This window comes from Ananas comosus, linkage group 25 (assembly GCF_001540865.1).
Source record: "Ananas comosus cultivar F153 linkage group 25, ASM154086v1, whole genome shotgun sequence".
Taxonomy (NCBI): domain Eukaryota; kingdom Viridiplantae; phylum Streptophyta; class Magnoliopsida; order Poales; family Bromeliaceae; genus Ananas; species Ananas comosus.
Genome location: NC_033645.1, coordinates 2,735,822 through 2,756,507, shown reverse-complemented (window position 1 = coordinate 2,756,507; position 20,686 = coordinate 2,735,822). Strand labels below are relative to the sequence as shown.

At 36.2% G+C, this 20,686-nt stretch overlaps 2 protein-coding genes across 2 annotated transcripts; one reads left to right on the top strand and one right to left on the bottom strand.

Moving 5' to 3' along the window:
- LOC109728905 (calmodulin-binding receptor-like cytoplasmic kinase 2) lies at positions 4,705–8,708 on the bottom strand. The gene is made up of 6 exons (XM_020259442.1): positions 8,237–8,708; positions 7,559–7,818; positions 7,292–7,460; positions 7,042–7,131; positions 6,444–6,742; positions 4,705–5,984 (listed from the first exon to the last, which is right to left on the bottom strand). The coding sequence occupies exons 1-6, from the start codon at positions 8,583–8,585 to the stop codon at positions 5,715–5,717; spliced, it is 1,437 nt and encodes a 478-aa protein (XP_020115031.1). The 5' UTR covers positions 8,586–8,708; the 3' UTR covers positions 4,705–5,714.
- Positions 15,913–20,455, top strand: LOC109728950 (protein DETOXIFICATION 35-like). Its single transcript, XM_020259510.1, has 9 exons — positions 15,913–16,119; positions 16,207–16,348; positions 17,442–17,867; positions 17,969–18,168; positions 18,760–18,816; positions 18,912–19,150; positions 19,483–19,601; positions 19,720–19,806; positions 20,051–20,455. Exons 1-9 carry the CDS (start codon positions 15,989–15,991, stop codon positions 20,135–20,137), a joined length of 1,488 nt encoding a protein of 495 aa, XP_020115099.1. The 5' UTR covers positions 15,913–15,988; the 3' UTR covers positions 20,138–20,455.

The following is a 20,686-nucleotide window of genomic DNA, read 5'->3' as shown; positions in this document are numbered from 1 at the left end:
TAGAGCCACCCTCTTCCTTCATCCAATGCTTTGAGATTTAAATTTCCTAACCTCTTTAACAGGTACGCACCTTAGAAATAAATATCAGAGGAGCTCTAGTTTCTTCCTTTTTTTCGACTTTATTATGTTGTAAGAGATCACTTTTCAAAGTATATATAATATTAATTATTGATGTCTCGTCTTACTGCCTAGCTACCAGCCTCCTAGGTACAGGTATATTTGCCAACAAAAACAGTTCTTTATTCATTACGTGTTAGGGATTACAAGGAAAAATGAATGCTAGATAATAATTATTGATATAGGTGTGTCATTTTAGCTTGTAATATATATATATATATATATATATATATATATATATATATATATAGAGTGCGGCTAGTATGCTTATGGAAGAACGGAGCACTCCGTGCTTCCAAGTTGTTTTCGATGTTGGATCTTTCGAATTGACGATCGGCTCCGTTAGACTTGATTTAGAGTATTTGAAGTACCTAGAAAATAAATTTTGCGATTTTTCGATATCATTTGCCTAGTGATCGAAGGGGCTCAAAATCAGCGGCTGAAAATAAAAATCTCACAAAATGTGATGATATGACATTAAAAATTTAGATCAAAGATATTAATCTTATTTTATATAGTATAAAGAATTTTCTATCAAAATTTCACGTGATTTGAATATTTCTACACCGTTAAACTTGCAAACGGCTCACCACGGCCATTAAAATTATTGATTTTGAGCCCCTTTGATCACTAGGCAAATGATATCGAAAAATCACAAAATTTATTTTCTAGGTACTTCAAATACTCTAGATCAAGTCTAACGGAGCCGATCGTCGTTTCGAAAGTCCGAACATCGAAAACGACTTGAAAGCACGGAAGCCTCCGTGCTTCCATAAGCATACCAGCACAACTCTCTCTCTCTCTCTCTCTCTCTCTCTCTCTCTCTCTCTCTCTCTCTCTCTCTCTCTCTCTATATATATATATATATATATGCTAGGACTATTATACTTTTGTGAGTATAGATTCTTTTGTGCTCATAAGTTTTCAGTGGATGGATAAAGGGATGTGTAGTTAGGATAATAATGGTTTCCAGTTAAAATGATGGTGATCCTCTATGGTTGAGTGAGTGGTTAATTAAATAGTATGATCTAATAGGTGGAAATGATGAAAGGAATATATTTTACTGTCGAAAACTAACGAATATAAAGAGACATATACTTATAAGGAGTCCGGTTACTATACTTTTATAAGTATTGGCTCTCTTATACTCATAAGTTTTCAGCTTTTAGATTTATATATTTCATTGATTATTTTCACCTGTTAGATCATACTATTCAACCAACTACCCGCTCAACTCTAGAGGACTACTATCATTCTAAGTGGGAACCACCATTATTCTAAGTGGAAATTAACCACCATCATCGTAACCACACATCCCATCAATTAACGGTTAAAAATTTATGAGTACAAGAAGGTCTATATTCATAAGAATATAATAAGTATAGTACCTAGACTCTCTCTCTCTCTATATATATATATATAGAGCTCCTTTTTTTCTTTCAGAAAATCTTTTTCTTACAAATAACTTCCTCCGTAGCATTTCTCTAGCGTTAAATGTGAAGTGAAAAGTAGAAAGGCCAAATAAGAGAAAAAACTCCATACATAGAAATAAAGAGCTTAAGTCCTTCACTTCCTACGATTTCTTTTTTATTTGATTACATAATTTTGTTAAGATCGGGTAGGATCCTCCAAACCGTCCGTTCCCACTGAGAGGGTCAAAAGGATTTTTTTTTTTTTTTTAAAAGTACAAAGTCACACAATTAATATAGTTCCTGTAAAAACAATAATGTCCACGTAAATAAGGATCATCTCAAGCGTACTATATATATATATATATAAAATATATATATATATATATATATATATATATATTATATATATATATATATATATATATATATATATATATATATAGGGTCGGCTACTATACTATTATGATACTGATCGCCCTCGTATTCATAAGTTGTTTCAATAATAGAGCTTCCGAATCGATGATCCACACTGTTAAACGTTATTTAACAGATTTAAAACTTCTAGAAATCAAATTTTATAATTTTCGACATCATTTACCTTACGATTAAGAGGTCACAAATTTGACAATTTTTTAATGGCGGTATGGAATATCTTGCTATTTTATATATATAATATATATATAATATATATATATATATATATTATATATATATATTATATATATATATATATATATATATATATAGGGTCGGCTACTATACTATTATGGGTCTGATCGCCCTCGTATCATAAGTTTGTTTGAATAATAGAGCTTCCGATCGATGGATCCAATGTTAACGGTTATTTAACAGATTTTAAAATTTCTAGAAATCAAATTTTATAATTTCGACATCTTTACATTCGAATTAAGGGTCACCAAATTTTGAGCAATTTTTTAATGGCCGGTATGGAATATCTTGCTAGTTTAACGGTGTAAAAGAATCGAAATTTATTGAATTTTTGATAGAAAATTCTATTCACTACATAGATAAATATCAATAACTCTGATCTTGAATTGAAGGATCCGATCATCTCTTTTTAGGACGTCATTCGATTTTGACTGTTCATTTTATGCTCACTTGATGGACTTTATTATGATTTCGAAAATTTACGAAATTTATTTTTTAGAAGTTTCAAATACTCTAGATCATATTTAACTGAGTGGATCGTCGATTCGAAAGCTCCATCATTGAAAACAACTTATGAGTACGAGAGCTCCAATACTCATAATAGTATAGTAGTCATGGCCTATATATATATATATATATACATACTCCATTTATTTTTAATTTATTTGTAAGATATTTAGAATCATTTTAAAGTAGATTGAGTAGCAACTCTTCCAAAGTAAGAGCCAATAGATAATTCATATTCTTAATCATTGATGAATCTAAGAAATTTATCTGTCACATTGAAAGAGGAAAAGAGAAAAGAAAAAAAAAAGGCATGCAAATCATAAAAGTCAACAAAAAAACTATCCAATTTGTTTATTGTACTATCTTTTTCTTAGTTTCCAATCAAAGGAGGAGAAACATCGATCAAGAGTACAAGCACAAGTACAACAGAAATAGTACATTATTTATAATTAATTTTAAGAAAACCTGATCAGCAATTTCATCTAAGTTAATTTAATCTATTGACATAGGAATATTATGATCTGATATACTTTTTCTCGAGAAGTAAAAAACTGCTATATATAGAAAGATTGTGGTCCAATGTATAATTTTATTCCCCTTTTTTGGCATGAGATTGTGCCTTTAGAAAGAAAAAACTAGGTTGGACCAGACTCTGTGGCTTGGGCTGGGCTCTGGCCCACTTGTTAATTGGTTGCAATATTAACTCTTTTTTTTTTTTATAGAGAGCGAGAAAAGTGGCGTACTATTCGCTTCATTCATTTTTTTGAACTAAATTTAGCCAAAAATATAAAACAATCGGGATTTGAATTTAAAATTTTGAATACTAATTATTAAACTCTTAGTCACTTGTGCTAAAAATAGTTAGTAATATGCGATCACGGAATGGGCTATAACATTAATAAATATACATATGCATGTTAATTAGCCATGATAGTAAAGAAGTTGATATAAATTATACATAAATAGGAGATACTTTGGGTAGATTTACTTTATTTTTGGAAAGATGGATGCCTCTGCACTTGTACTTCAGTTTCGATAATCAGACATGCGAATCCGCGAACGACAATATTCGACATGATCTGAAACATGTGAGCTAGCTAGGAACGAAATTTCAGTATCATCCAATTTTTGAGTGAATCAAGTAGTCGAACAATCCAAAAGAAATTGGACACCATCTTAAAATTGGATGAACAGGATTTTTTTTTTTTCCTAAGAGAGAGAAAGTTAGCACGTTACCTACTTCATTTATTGAATAAATGAACTTAGTTACATATGGTGAGGCAGCTAGGGCCTCAGGAAGACAACAAAACGAAGAAGAAAGAAACTAGAAAAAAAAGAGCACAAAAGAAGCAAAAACATATGTCCGAACCAAAAGGTGTAGCAAAACAAACGTCATCCGACTCTGCAAAAATCGGTCCACTCTTTCGCCGGAATTCGAATATGGTGAGCAGTAGAGATAGCATTCATGGATATGTTTCAAAAAATAACATTATTTCTTGCGCACCAAATCACCTACCAGATGGCCGCTCCAAAAATTTGAGGCTTCGGAGTGTCCGTCTGTGACCTTCTCCTCACCGGCTCTTCCCAAACGATCTTGGCGTCCTCACATGAGGGGTAGATGTAGGACACGTCTAGAACGGAAATAAAAACGACCTTGCTGACTACGCAACCCACCAACAGGTGATCTACTATCTCTAGTTCAGTGCCACACATGATACACCCATTGTTACCTGCCCCACCCCTTCTAAATAGGTTGTCCAGAATAGACAGTCTCTTTTATAAAGCCGGCCGGAGAAAAATTTTGACTTTTGTCAAAACCTTCAGTCTTCATATGGCGGGCGCTGACTTGACTAAAAATTTACCACCAAAATTTCATCTCCAGTGGGTGACGTCAGGTTGATTGACTTGACCGAGGCATTCCTCATAGTACAGTACAGCACAACTTGTACAATAAAAAATAATAATAATAAAGCTACCCCTTTCAACTTGTACAGTCACAAAATATAAATCCTTTTTTGTCCTTTTATTAATTTTTTGTGATAAGATTATCGAGCATTACAAATCTGCGAAACATAATTACACATTGCCAGCCTCTGCTAATCTCATATATACAAAAGGGCGAAAATCAAATAATGGGGAGAACTTCAATATATATATATATATATATATATATATAAATAGTAAAGGTTTAATTGCATACAACTCCCTATAAATATAGCGAATTATAAATATATTCATACAAAATTCAACTTTCTTATACTATCTCTGTAAAAGTCCAGTAATATTCATATTTTTCCCTCTGTTTGTTACTGTTAGAAAACTGTTTATTTTTTAATAGCAGATAAGTGAAATATCAATTTTGTCATCACAAATTTATCTCTCCAAAAGCTCCAATTGCTATAATCATGCAAAAATGTTCCCCTAAAAAATTTTCAATGGTCATCCTCTTCCTCATCTTTTTCTTCTTTAAAACTCAATCCAATCCACCATTATTGCAACCTCTTCTCTTATTTCTTTTTTTCTAAACCTTCTCTTTTGAGCAAAAAAAAGTCATACAAAAAATTAAATGGAAAAACAACAAGCGTTCCACATGGACAATGCAACACGTGTTGTGGATGAATGGGGACAGAAATTCTAATTACGGATTCAAAACTAACATGAAGGAGAAAAAGGAAGAGGAAGAGGAAGAGGAAGAGGAAGAGGAAAAAGAAGAAAAGTTCTTACTGCTAGAGTTTCAATTGAGAGAAGAAATTATAATATAAGAAAGATAAAAATATCAATTTACCTCATTGACTAATCATGATTAAGTATTTTACCTATGGTTAACTAAAATTTTCTAACGGATTCTAGCGGCAGGAACATATTTGAAAATATAGGACTTTTATAGAAATAACATAAAAAAGTTGGACTTTGTAGAGATATATCTATACTTCATGATGTTTACAGGGAGGTGTATGCAATTAACCCAATAGTATAGGAGTAGCATAAACTTGGCAGATAATTTGTTAATTAAATCTTTTCCAGGGTAGTCGAAGACTTCCTGCCATGATGGGAGGATTTGGAGATGGGGTCAGAGGACAACATCTCCCAGTAATCCTTCCTTATATTCCATAGAATTTCTGCGCACCTTCTCATGCTCGGCCGCTGTTGTCTTGTCGGAGCAAGGCATTGTAGAGAGAGTTCCAGTATCTTTTCCAAAGCCAGATTGGTTGCAGGAGTCACTGAGAGGTTTGGATCCAATGTTTCGATAGCGTTCCCTTCCATGAACTTCTTCATTGCCTATGAATGTAGGACAAATAAGTGATGGTTATACTGACAAAACCAGTTGAGACTAATATCAGTGTCATCATAAAATACTAAGAATCTGTTTGAACAAATCCTGAACGGCATATAGGTTCTTTGCTTTCTCACAAGGGGCACTAGGTACTCGGTATTTGAGAGGTGCGAGGAGCCATCACAGCTCACACAGTTAGTAGAAAGAGTTTTTAGTTGTTGAATTTTTAGGATGTGATAAATAACCTTCTACCCTGAAATTTGAAATAAGGATGCACAAAGAACGCCTAACATGCAGAATCCTCTACTGCAACTAGTCATGTTATTAAATTAAAGCTTGATTCAGACCTCTGTTTTTAATATCTTGGATGAAAAAGTTACTCACTCACTAACCTAAAATACCTTATAAGTCGCTCTTAAAATGATGTAGCTTGCACTAAAAAATCAGTGGAGAACCAGACATACCCACTTAGCTGTTATACGTTCTTTGTGTTCCCGCTTAGTCTCTATCGGACGCCTCCCTGAAACCAACTCCACCAGTAATACACCAAAGGAATATACATCACTTTTCTCTGTAAGCTGGTAAGTCTTAAGATACTCTGGATCCAAGTAACCGGCAGTCCCCCTAACTTGGGTCGAAATATGTGTTACTCCGGTATCACCAGTACCAAATCGAGCAAATCCAAAATCAGCAACTTTCGCTCGGAGAGTTTCGGTAAGAAGGATGTTAGAGGATTTGATGTCTCTGTGAATTATAGGATGGTCTGCACAGAATAAAAATCTCATTAATTACTTGTGCTAAACTATGATTAATGAGCACAAGAATGTATGTTAGGATTCAACTGTATCGAATATGGTAAAGGCATTATAGGTTTCATAAATGAGCAATCTATACGAACACTATGTCATTTTATCAACTTCATTTAACAGAAGAAAATGACACAGAGACTACAAACAATGAAACTCCCATAAAAGTTTTAGTACTATAGCCTAACTAATTGTCACAATATATAATACTGGAAACATATTAAGTTGCATGAGTAACTATGCTTCTCAAAGTTACCTGTATACGTGTGAAGATATGTGACAGCATGAGCCACATCAATTGCGATATCTAGCCGCGCAGTAAGGTCAAGATGGCTTCCATAGAAACCTGCATTTGACTAAGAGCTAGTTAGCTGATATGCGCCATACACAAAACTAATACTCAAACTAGAAAGTGTTCCCACTAATCTTCAAAAGCGAAGCAGAATTATAGGACAATTATGAGGAGATTGAAAGAAAAGTATAAGAAGGAAGCTAATGGAACATACCTTCTAAATGTTCTCTTAGAGTTCCATTAGGTACATGTTCAATAACAACAATCCTTTCACCATCACAGTCTAAACACCCATAAAACTTAACCAAATTGAAGTGCTCTACACGCCCCAAAGTCTTGATCTCGCTTTGGAACTCGACACCCAGCTGGGTATCATCCAGTCTCTGCCAAAAAAAAAAAATTCCAGATGAATTTCTCTCTCTTTAATCAATACTTTGATCAATCTGCAAGACCCCAAATTGATATCAAAACAGAACCTAACCTTTTCGGCGCGTTTAACTGCAACAAGCGTGCCGTCGTCAAGTGTCCCTCTATAAACAGTGCCAAACATGCCTCGCCCTATCTTCAAGGCCGGAGAGAAGTTCTTAGTCGCCCTTTGGATCTCCGTCAGGGTGAATTTCATAGTTGAGGAGGTCCTCGGCGAACCGTGATAGCTGCCGCCGCTATATGTCCCCTTACCCGACCTCCTCCCCATGCTGCCACCACCACGGGAACTCCCATTCTTATCCCTCAGCGGTGTTGCTACAAAATGATCAAATCATGTAAAATTTGATCAATATCTTGATAATCTGAGTTCTTCGTAACCCATATTTTATCAAAAATTCTAATTTTTATAATCCAACAGTTGTCCATTCGTGAAAGGTTCTAATATGAAGGAAAAAGTAGTACAAAATAGAGTTGAATCAATTTCACACTGATTTAAGCGCTTCTTACACAAATTTGCCTAAACTTTCTCATATTTCTAGGAAGTTGTTCACACATGAATAACCCGATTAAGGAAAATCTTAAACTCATTTAGCTTCAAAATCGAAATGAAATTCCTAAGAACAACAAAGTTCTCATTTTTCATAAATTTTAACCATCACAAGGACTTGATCTCATAATGATCTAGCGGAAACAAGCAGGTCAATTCCAATCGAGGGCGATATCGAGAGCTTACGCAACGGAGACCGTAACACCCTTTCCGATGGAGAGGGCTTCGTCGCCGGGTAGGCGCCGGTCTCGGGGTTGCCGGAGCGACATCTGATGGCTCGGAATAAGGACTTGATCCAGCTCTTCCCGGAGCTCGGCGTCGGCGTCGGCGTCGGCGTCGGCGTCGGCGTCGGCGGTGGCGGCGTCCTCGTCCCGCGCGCGGCGGAGGGGCTCCGCGAGGCGGCGCCGCGCCGTTCCGGGGTCGTCGGTGGCGCCGCCGCGGCGACCGCAGGTTTTCGGTGGCCGATGGTAGGTTTCCGGTTGCTGGATTGCGACCTCCGATCGTCGGAGAGCGCCGGCGGGTTGGGAACCCTCATCGTCGACGGTAGTACGACGAGTCTACGCCGACGTTGGACAGCGCAGAAATGAAGATATTTTCTGTTGAATATAAAATTATATAAACAACCACCTTCCGCTGTATGCTTATTCAGACACTTGGACTGCTGTTTCAATAGCAAGCAGAATTTATTGCCACTCTTTTTTTTTTAAAAAAATGTTGGGAAAACTTCAAAAACCTCCCTATAGTTTGGCACGTTTTTATTTTAGTACCCTATAATTTAAAGTGTATCAGGTTAGTACCGTGAGGTTTCGCATTTTCTCACTTTAGTACCCTATTATTTAAAGTGTATCAAGTTAGTACTCTGTTGTTTTATTTTTTTATCAACTTAGTACCCTGTAATTTTTAAACCACAGGGTGCTAAAGTGAGAAAATGCAAAATCACAGGGTAGTAACTTGATACACTTTAAACCGCAGGATACTAAAATAAAAAAGTACAAAATCATAGAGTACTAATTTGATACACTTTAAACCACATGATACTAAAATGAGAAAAAATGAAACCACAATGGGGGTACGCGTCTTTGAAGTTTTCCCAATTTTTTTTTTGAGGATGGAGCCTCATAACTATGGACAGGCACAGTTAAAAATAATTTAAATTACTTAAAATATTTCAAAATTAAATTTTATATATTTTTTGATATTATTTTTTTGTCCATTAAGTTGATATAAAAATAAATAATTGAAAATAAATATCTTTTAAAAAATAACGATTATAAGATTAATAGTATAGATCTTATTTTAAATAGTTTAAGTAATTTTTTAACTAAAATTTAATTTATTTGGATATTTTTACGCCATTAAATGAAAAAATATCTTATATTAGCTATTAAAATTACAACTTTTGAAACCATGTGATCATTAGACCAATGATGTTGAAAAGAGTTTCTGAATACTTCAGGTGATATAAATTATGTTCAACAATGTCGATTGTCACCGACCGTCCCTAGAGCAAGTGGCAAAGGGCTTGGTGGTTGATTACCCGAGACCCAAGTTCGAATCCTAGTTGATTCACATTTCTAGCTAAGTTTATTTCTAAATAAAATAAACAAAGAGGGTAGCGTGCTATCTATCTCTCTCTCAAAAAAAAAAAAAACAATGCTGATTGTCGATATGGAGTCTCCTTCGTCAAAAATAAATGGTCGGTAATGCAGCATGTTTGTTACTTATAGCATTCTAACTCAACTTTCTATAATTTACTGTTTTAATTTGATTCTCAAATGTCAAAATTTTAAAAATGTTTAATTTAAGATTAAAAAGAAATATGTGGAGACCCTCTCAAATATATGCCGTTTTCAAATGCTGAACTATAATCCTTTTTTTTTTAGTTAAGATCTCTCCATCTTATGTTTTTTTTAAAAAAATTGAGTGATTTTAGTTGGAAAGATTAAATAATTGATTATTCCATCAAATTTAATAATGTAAACTACTTTGTAGCGAATAAATTTAGATTACTTGATTATCAGTAGCTAATTATTAAACTGATCAAATTAAATTTTTTTATTTAAAAAATTATAAGTTAAAAAAACGACCAAGACAAATTGAAGTGTCTATTTTAGGATGACTTGTAGTTGAGGGAATTCCTGACCGAGTCTCCATGTACTTCTAAGTGGCAACAGACGATAATTAAAGATTTGGTTAAATGATTGATACAGAATGTGAGGATAATAATCATTCAAAATTTGCAAACAAATGTTAATTATCAGAGAGAAAAATAGTTAATGAATTGCCACATAAGTAGATTAAGAAGTTGTAAAACTTGTGAACGGACGACTCGGATGACTCTTACCAGTAAACCTTCCTCTTGCAAATAAGATAAGATCAAATTCGACGTCCCTTTCGAAATTAATTTTGAAAATTCTTAAATGTCTAGCCAAAGCCCGACCGCCCTGCGTCGACTAGCTTGGTTGAGTTGAAGGGCTTCAGAGGAAGAATCCAAAATTTGAAGGCTGAAGACTTCAACAAAGCTGTGTCAATTGGAATCTATAATACTGATCACATATACTTAGTGGCTCAGAAGTTCGAATTTGGCCCTAGACTCAACACTGTACACTAACATTCTGATGTTGCGTGATTGTTTGCTAGCTAACTGAGACGTCAGTGATTCAGAAATATACATCACACTAAATGATAGGCCTTACAGATCGACAGGTTTCAAGTTCAACGCTACTCAACGTGCCCTTGGAGTAAGTTACGAGTCAATTTTGTTACTCAATTTTAGCAATAGTGACAAATATAATAGTAAGGCACTAAAATTTTTAAGAATGGTGGTAACTCCGTGTAACTCACACAAAGTGGGACCGAATCCACCACCCGCTCCTCCAAAGTGAGGTAACTTACCGATCAGACTATCAGTGGATGGTTTAGGCGTATAAAATACTAAAAGAATCACCATCATTTCTATTTGAGGTGTGGATAGGCAATGACTTATTTGGAGAAATATTTCATGCATTTTTACAATGTAAAATTGTTTTAAATTTCGTGTTTGTAGCTTTATAAATGTCCTTAAAAGTGCTCTCATGCATTTAGAAAAAAAAAAGAGTTGGTTAGGCCCAACTCAGATTAGGTTGGTGGAACTTGTTAGCATTCACAAACACGACCTGGCCCAATCTGATTTTAGCCCAAGTTGTAGCTAAACACTCATGTAAAGTGAGCATAACATTGCACAACGAAATAATAGAGACTTTAGCACTCTTTATTTAACGTTCTATATATTTTTCAAAACCAATGGAATTAGTAGATAGCCTCTCCTCATACATTTTCTGGAAGATGTTCACAATATCCCTTTTGAGAGTGTCCCAGAAAGTTTGGTAGAATTTAAGTGGGAACCCGTCAGGTCCCGAAGCTTTGTCACCCCCAAGTTGAAAAACCGCTTGCTTTATTTCCCCTATGTTGAAAGGTGCAGTGAACCGTTCAAGGCAGGGGGCACTCACTCGCTATACTTTATTTTCCCTATGTTGAAAGGTGCAGTGAGCCGTTCAAGACAGGAGGCACTCACTCGCTTTGTCACCCCCAAGCTGAAAAACCGTTTGTTTTATTTCCCCTATGCTAAAAGGTGCAGTGAGCCGTTCAAGGCAGGGGGCACTCACTCGTCCCTGCTATTAGATTTTTTTTTTTTTCCTCTCTCCCTCTCTCTCTCGGCCTCAGTTGCTTCACCACTGTAGCCTAATTCAACTCCTCTATGAATGAAGCGGATAGCGTGCTACCTTTTTCTAAAAAAAAATATATATTTTTCAATACGGCAAAAATTAAAAATTCAATAAGCAAGATCCTCTTATGCAAAAGCTTATATATGATAACTTAAAAATTATACTTATTAAGAAGATCTCAACACATTAAAATTATACTTATTAAGAAGATCTCAACACATTTTAATCTTTATATAATTTGGTATATTTTTCAATAAAAATTGGAAAATAGTTCTGATGATACAATTGCGCTCATGTCCAACAATTAACACACCTTCTCCCCCACCACACCCAACGACCTGAATTAAGGCCCGAGCTCAAACTCAGCACAAAAGCACAAGTTATCTGAAATATGGCATGCTGTGGTAGATGTATGTGAAAACATGGTTCAGTAGTTTGTCTAGAACGCAGTACGAGAGAGATAGAATTAGTCAGAACATTATTTTGAAATATGATTCATTTAGAATATCAATATAGATAGACATGTATGTAAAAAAAGTGAGTAACTTCTCTTTGTTTCCATATAATTTTTTTTTCTTTCAATTAAGGTCAATTAAATATTCTATCTTCTAATCAAAACAGTACTCTCAACTTTTTTTTCTATACAAGTATATATGACTCTTTTTTATGATTCTATCTAAGAAATCACATTTATTTAAGGTGACTAAATAAATTAGATTAAGAAAAATTGAAGTACATACTACTCTACTATTCCAATTCGCCACTCTTTGCCAATCACGAATCGATGCGTGTGATCTAGACCGAGATTGGGAAGGAGGTTTTGCGATCCCGGTAGCAACTGCACCGAACCATAATAAGGTCACTTGTTATTATCAAACATGAGTCTGACTCATTTGTTAAACATCTACCGTAAAGATCTATTTCCTCTTCTTTTTTTTTTGAGAGATAGATAGCACGTTACCTGTTTCGTTTATTTCATTTATAAATAAACTTAGCTGGAAATGTGAATCAACTAGGGTTCGAACTTGGGCCTCGGATATCAACCACCAACCTCTTTGCCACTTACTTTAGGAACGGTCGGTGTAAAGATCTATTTCTTAAAATGAAAATTTAGAGTTGACACATTAAATAAGCGAACGATGTTAAATTTATTTTGAATTAAATATAAGCTGACTCACAAATAATTGCCGGTCTTAAATGAAACTGTAAGATAGTCATTGCGATAAATTGCTACACTTTTCAGTCGTTGTTGACTCTAAAATAAGCCGAACCACCAAATTGTCGGCAGATTTTTTTAATTTGGAGTCCAAAGAATGGCTAGTGTTGTGCAATAGTGGGTCCAGGACAATAATTATCACTGTGTTCTGAATGTTTTGGCTAGATTTGGTGCACCACATCAGCATTAGACCATCTTCCTCTTCGTCCTCTGTTCCGGTCACACGCCGATCCCCGTACAATTGTGATTGCGATACCAAAAAAAGAAACTCTGATGCCGAGAACTTTCTCGAGTTCGCAAGCTCAATCTTCAAAATTCAGAAAAAACACGCAGGTCATAGCGCGCTTTCATAATTAAAAATATTTTGTAATTTTTTTTTGAAAAAATAAAATTTAAATTATTTTAGTCGGTTATAATTTATTTTCTCTCGTCTGCTTGAGTTGCAATACCGAACGCGCTCCTCGTAATATAAAATTATAATGATAGAAAAATAAAAGAAAGGGTATTTCCAAACATTGCTCCAACAAAATTAATGGGCGTCGCAACAAGCACCTAACTAAGAATAAGTTATTGCATGCATCTGCATGTTTCGTATACCACATCAAATGTTTAATAATAATAATAATAATAATAATAATAATATATATATATATATATATATATATATACATTAAGAAATAGATAGTACGTTACCCACTTCATTTATTAAAAAAGTGAATTAAACTACAGAAGTGAAACAACACAGTCCTCAGAGGGGGCGTAGGAAAAAAAAAAAAAAACTACCGATTACAAGCGTGCCGCCAATTAGCTGATAGAAATTGCTCTTAAAGATTCGTCAGTTGCTTAATCTTGTAAGCTGCAAGGGACGGGTCCTGTTGGATCTTTCTAAAGAATACGTTGTTCCTAACCTCCCAATTTACCCACCAGTAGAATACCAATCCGGATAACGTAGTAGTCGACGACTATTTTTTACAATGTTATTTTTACATATTATTTATGTTTCAAAAATCTAATAGCTTTTAAAATTTTTAATGAAAAAAATATAAATAAGACAAGTAAAAATAATTATTTGATTAGTTAGCTAACTACTTGAATCAGTATCATAATCACTATCGTACATTAAACACAATGCAGGCATCAAATAGGAATGATTGAGTGAATCAGTGGCTTACTTAGCTACTAGTCAAATTTTAATGTTAATGTAGCTAGAAACCTAAAATAAGATGTCATGTAGTACACGCAACAGTGAAATAGCTTTTTAAGATCCATGAATTTGGTCTTATTAACCAAATGATGGTGGCACTTCTTCAATGAGCCAAACCTACTTTGGTGCAAATTAATTAGATCTCTCTATTATGTCAGAAGAAGGCCACTACTCGAGGGTAGAGCCTTCGTCCCCTACTTCCAGCGGTCGAAAAGTGTGGCCCGGTGTCGAGAAGTGTTTACTTGTGGAGTAACCTATGAGCTAGGTGATGAAAGAAATATCAAGATGTAGTCCGACATCTGGATTGGAGAAACCGCTCTTCGCACCCTATTTTCGGATATCTTTCGGAACATTAGAAACAAGGAGGTCCAAGTATCTCAGTGCTGGAACCCTGACAGATGGAGATAGCGCTTAATCTGTCGCGGTTTCAAGGCGTCCCAATCTATCGAAAGTCGCAGACGGCTAACGATGTTTAAAGATTTGCTCCTAGGCCACTACCCATGCAACAGACCAGACTCAACCAAATGGCGGTGGACCTCCAATCAACTATTTACAGTCAAATCTCTTTACCAGTTCATCACAGATGCCGGACAGCGAGTCTCGATGAACTTGCACATTTGGAATTTGAAAATTTCAATCAAAATCAAAGTCTTCATTTGGCTGTTACTTCGGAAGAGATTACTCACCACTGATAGATTGCTCAATCGAGGTATGCTTGTAGACCAAAACTGTGTTTTCTGTGTGGTACTTACGGAAAGCTGCGATCATTTATTCAGTAACTGTGTTTACGTACGATACCTTCTCCTCAATGTGGAAGGATTGGACACAACTGACGACATCACGGGCGACGTCCGAAGTCTTTAGGCCGTAATTTTTGGCAACCCTGTTGACTCATTGAGAACACAAGGCTTGATCATTCTAGTTGCGATTTGGTGGGTGGTCTAAACGGATAGAAACAACTCCGTTTTTCGAAAAAATCCGCCCAACGCTACCCGGTTTCTAGAACGTGTCAAAATTCTGAATAGCAATTGGACCGCACTACTCTGATGTGTCACTAGACTTTTTTTCTTTTTTTTTTCTTTATATTCTCACCTTGCCCCTTCTCTTTCGCTTTTTAATTTTACCTCTCTTTTGCCTGTTTCCAGAAGGCCTTAGTTGCTTTCATCTTGTACGCTCAGTTCATTTTTCTTAATGAATGAAGCATGTAACTTGCTACTTATTTTTCAAAAAAAAAAAAAGCATTAGCTTTTTAAGTTTTCTTTTTTTTTTCGTTCTTTTCATTGGCATCAATAACTGTATTTTGTGACTGCACTCATGAATTAGAATGTTGCATTAAAAAAAAAAAAATGAAGAGTGTAGTGATAATGGGGATCAACTTAATTACTCGAAACACATCTTTATTCTCGACAAAAATATGCAGGGCATTTAAAACGAAGTCCAAAGTTTACTTTTTTTCCCCTCTGGATTCTGTAATTTTGACGGCTTTATTTTCACTTGCTCTAACTGTTCCAGTTAGAAATTAGAAATATATCAAATTTAAACAGTCAAAAAGTTTTTAAAAATAAGTATTTTTTACACTTTTTAAAATTGTTTATTGCGTACTTAGATCCGATTCCGTTACACTAGAGTCGACTCGTACGTTGCGATTGGTACGGTCACGCACCAGATACCGTGGTAGAGACCGTGTGTCTCTAACTACCACGTCACGTGTCCAAGTTTAATACCATTAGAGCTACAAAAGTGCAAGCAACTGCACAAAAAATAAAAGGAATATATAGGAGCTTATTTACATCTGCTCCTCCTCATTTTCTTACATGGGATCAATGGATTCTCCTCTCCTCCTCAACGGCGACAAGGGCGTCGAAGAGGATGCGGAAGTATCGCCGCAATCGGCAGCGGAGGACGCGCCTGTGGTGCGGACGGCGGGGGAGGCGTGGCGATTCTCATTCCATATCCAAAATGGATGAACCAAACAAGCCCTTATTTAAGATGTTATGTTTACTTTGTTAGCACATCTTTCATACGAGCCATAATANCCTATCGCCTTCAACATCATATGCCTCTACGGGACGAATTCCACGACCCAGATCTTCGTCGGCCACCTCGGCGACCTCGAGCTCTCCGCTGTCGCCATCAGCCTCTCCGTCGTCTCCACCTTCTCCTTTGGCTTCCTCGTAATCCCAATTCGTCATTCTCGTTCTCTCTTTGCTTTTATTTTTTACTTGGGGTTTGTTTGGTTCTGCTTCTATCTTTGTGCTTCTATGGTATTTATCACCGCACGTAACGTAATCTTTCCGTAATACCAACGAAGTCTTAGACGTGGTTCGTTAAAGTTTATGCGTTGGGGGTGGTGAGGAAGAGCCATGAGATTCGGTCCGTTCACGACTTTACGGTGGCTCATCGGTTACTGTGCCGTGAGAGCAGAAGCATCTCAAACGTAGGACCACTACAACTAGTCGCCTATCAAGCATTTAGTTCATGGCGACAACAATTGTGCGTGCGAACTAACTAACCAAAAATTCAAATAATAACTCACCAACCAAGCTATAGGCAGCTACCAAAGTATAATTAAATATTATAATATTTTTTTAATAAAAATAATTTATTATGAAAATAATATATTATAATATTTAATAAAAATAATTTATTATAATATTTCAGTATACTTTATTATAAATAATTTATTATAATATTTAAATATAAATAATATGTATTAATATAGTACAATTAATAATTTTATAATGAAATAATTTATTATAATAAATAAGATATAATTTCTACATAAATTAGTTTTAATTTAATTTATAATTTTAATAAAAATTGGATTTAAAACTTGTAATAACAATATTCCACTGGAAAGGTGGAGTAGTTTATCCGATGCTATTGGAATAGCTAAGTTTAACTGTAATAAAATATTCTGGCTAAAAAACACAACGCTTGGGAACCTTAATTTATACCCGGACCAAATACACTGGAACTAGAGTAATATTATATTCACAAATAAATTTTATATTATTTTGTAAATTTATTTTTCTGACTACGTTTGATTAGCCAAAAATAAAATAAAATAAAAATTTAGTAGAAACTGTATTAATTTGACATGAGATTTCGCCTGTCACGCGAATAATACGAATCAGGTTGATCCGGAAACGCGTTATTTCATTTCATTTTATTATTTTTGCATCTTACATGTTTGTTGCCACACTAGCTGACAGCAGGCAGACTAACTAACTAACTAACTAACTGGCTGACTGACATGGCGGGCAGATGGGCATGGGGAGCGCGCTGGAGACGCTGTGCGGGCAGGCCTTCGGCGCCGGGCAGGTGGCGATGCTCGGCGTGTACTTGCAACGTTCGTGGATCATCCTCCTCACCTCCGCGGCCCTCATGTGCCCCATCTACGTCTTCGCCACCCCGGCCCTCCGCCTCCTCGGCCAGGAAGAAGCCATCGCCGTCGAGGCCGGCAAATTCACCGTCAGCATCATCCCCCAGCTCTTCGCCATCGCCGTCAACTTCCCCACCCAGAAGTTCCTCCAGGCCCAGAGCAAGGTCATGTTCCTGGCCTGGATCGGTTTCGCCACGCTCGTCGCCCACGTCGCCATGCTCGAGCTCTTCATCTTCGTCTTCGGCTGGGGCCTCGCCGGGGCCGCCGTCGCGTATAATCTGTCGGCGTGGATGGTGGCGGTTGCGCAGGTTGTGAAAACAAACACTTAGAAAATACCAATTTTGCAAAAAATCATTTCTACGATGAGAACGTCGAATTTATCATTATTTTGCTGCAAACTTGTACGCAGGTGACTTACGTGGTGGGGTGGTGTAAGGACGGATGGAGGGGGTTGTCGTCGGCGGCGTTCAGGGAGCTGTGGGCGTTCGTGAAGTTGTCGTTCGCTTCCGCCATAATGCTGTGCCTCGAGATTTGGTACATGATGGTGCTCGTCTTGCTTACCGGACACCTCAACAACGCCGAGATCGCCGTCGACTCCATCTCTATCTGGTAATGATCGAACCTCTCGATCTCATGCAACTATTATTCGATATTACACTTGGTATAGAAGTTTCACGTTCTGTTGCTTTTGCCTTACTAGAGCTTGCGCAGATATGTTGTCTAATTAGAACTGACTGTTTTAAAATCTCTTCGTCCGATACAATGATCAGTAGAAATTTAGAAGTTAAATTGGAGGTTATACTTTTGAGAGTTATTAGTTCGTTTTAGCTTTACTTTCAAATTAAAAGCTCTAGCTCTAGAAATTTAGAAACTTGGCAAAAAAAAGTCCAAACTTTTGCTTTTGGGTGAAGCTAGAGTGGGGTTCGGGCCATGCTGATGCTTCTCCAAACAGCTCTACAAAAACGGCTACTGGTTCAGGTTCCCGGTGGGCCAAAAGGGACGGCAACTTTATACTACTGCAAGAAACAGAAATTAAAATCAGATTATCTGCACTTCAGCATCCAAAATTGGTTTTGAGTTGCGCTACAGCTTAAGTTCTATTTTATAAGTAAAAAATTACTTCAGAAACTGAACAAAATCGCTAACACTGATAGGAAAAACTAAGTTTGACCAGGATTTCTTTCTTTTGCTCTGTTTCAGCATGAGCATAAACGGTTGGGAAGGCATGCTATTCATTGGAATCAATGCTGCTATCAGGTAGAACAGTGAGAATAAGGGGGAAAAAAAAAATCAAACTCTTTGAGAATTTCTACATATACTTCTGTTATACTTGATCTGTGACTTCTTCGCAGTGTTCGTGTCTCAAATGAGCTCGGATCGGGCCGGCCGAGGGCGACGATGTACGCCGTCATCGTGGTCGTCGTGCAGTCGCTGGCTATCGGGCTCCTCGCCATGGCCATCATATTAGCATCTCGCGAGCATTTCGCAGTTATATTCACAAATGACAAGGAACTGCAACGTGCCGTCGCAAAATTAGCGTACCTTCTTGCAGTTACTATGGTGCTTAACAGCGTTCAGCCTGTGATATCAGGTAAGTAATGTTTCTTTCAAATTAAGAATAAAAATGCACGCGTAAACTCCTGTACTTCGAAGATATTGTGACTTGGTCCAGTAATTTAGGACTAGCAATTTCCTACGTTGCATGCTCTGTGCTCTGCACATAATCTTGCAAACAATGACATTTCAGAATATGGGAAATTTCAGTAAATAAATAACCAAAGTGAATGTTAACAGAAGCAAAGGAACTATCCATACAATTTGGGCTAGAATTGATTGCGAGTCATAATGTAAAGTTTCTCACCATATATGCAGCAAAATAACTTGTGATTAAATCCGTAAACTTGTCGCAACAATGCGATGCAGGGGTTGCTGTTGGAGGTGGATGGCAAGGTCTTGTTGCATATATTAACTTGGGTTGCTATTACATATTTGGCCTTCCTCTGGGGTTCATTTTGGGCTATGTGCTCCACCTGGGTCCACAGGTAACATTCGTTTCCGTAGAAAAGCCGATTTTGTTAGAACTTTATTTAATTTCAATACGTGTACAAATTTAAAAACTTTTTAGAACAAATTGAGCATGATTTAATGCAATGTTCACAGGGAATTTGGGCCGGAATGCTTTGCGGAACTGCACTTCAAACCGCGATTTTGTTGTATGTAGTTTGGAAAACTGATTGGAAAGCTGAGGTAAATTCCAATTTTGTTCTGCTCAGAAACTAAAACTGCACCAAAATAATTCTAGCATTACTGTTCTGATCTTTTTTTCCCTTAAAATATATAAAGATCTTTTAGACCGAAGAAGTCGCTAACTAGGTAACAGCTACTCTTTAGTTGTTACTGCTTGCAATTCTAAAAATTTTGGATCAGAATACAACCAACAATTATGAAAGATGTTTTATTTCAGCATTCTGAAGATGTGTTACGTTTGCAGGCCGCGCAAGCTTCTGAACGGGTGCGGCTGTGGGGAGGAGAAGGCGAAAGCAAAGCTTCGAAATCCGACATAGTCAATTCAAATTAGAATAATCTGATTAGAAAATAGTTTGAAATTAGACTGGTAGATTTGTGCTCTTCCTTCTCAGCTTCTTGCCACTAGTTTGAGAGGATATATTTTATTTCTACCCCACCCCCTATTTATTATATTTAGTATTGTACACTCTCTGCCATTGTATCAGCAGAAGGGGGAAAAACAAAAGCAAGAATTATTGTTGTTTTTAAAATTTTTGTGGTTATATTTTTCTTTTAACTCCCCTCACATGGTGAACAAAAGGGTGAGTGAATAAGATGTTGTCATTTACATATTGGAGCATATGATCAAGAGAGAGTGTTGTTTCTCACATTGTGCTGTACACTTTTGTGCTTAAGATTGTAGCAGGTTACATTTTCCTGCTGTAAACGAGGAGCAAAGTAGAAAGAAAAGTGAGATAGCTTTAATTTCTACTTCAATTATTTTCCGAAAGATAGAAGAACCTCATAAGTTTACGGTGCCAAAATTGTACATTACATCTAAAAATTCATACCTATAATATCCACATGGTATATACCAATGTTAATTAATTTGTTTTTATTT

Bases quoted from the DNA above. Each gene is read 5' to 3' on its own strand.
- LOC109728905 (XM_020259442.1), bottom strand. From the start codon at position 8,585: ATGAGGGTTCCCAACCCGCCGGCGCTCTCCGACGATCGGAGGTCGCAA. The intron at 7,461-7,558 runs GTTAGGTTCTGT...TTTTTTTGGCAG, and splicing joins CAGTTAAACGCGCCGAAAAG to AGACTGGATGATACCCAGCT. The intron at 7,132-7,291 runs GTATGTTCCATT...AGTCAAATGCAG, and splicing joins TCTAAGAGAACATTTAGAAG to GTTTCTATGGAAGCCATCTT.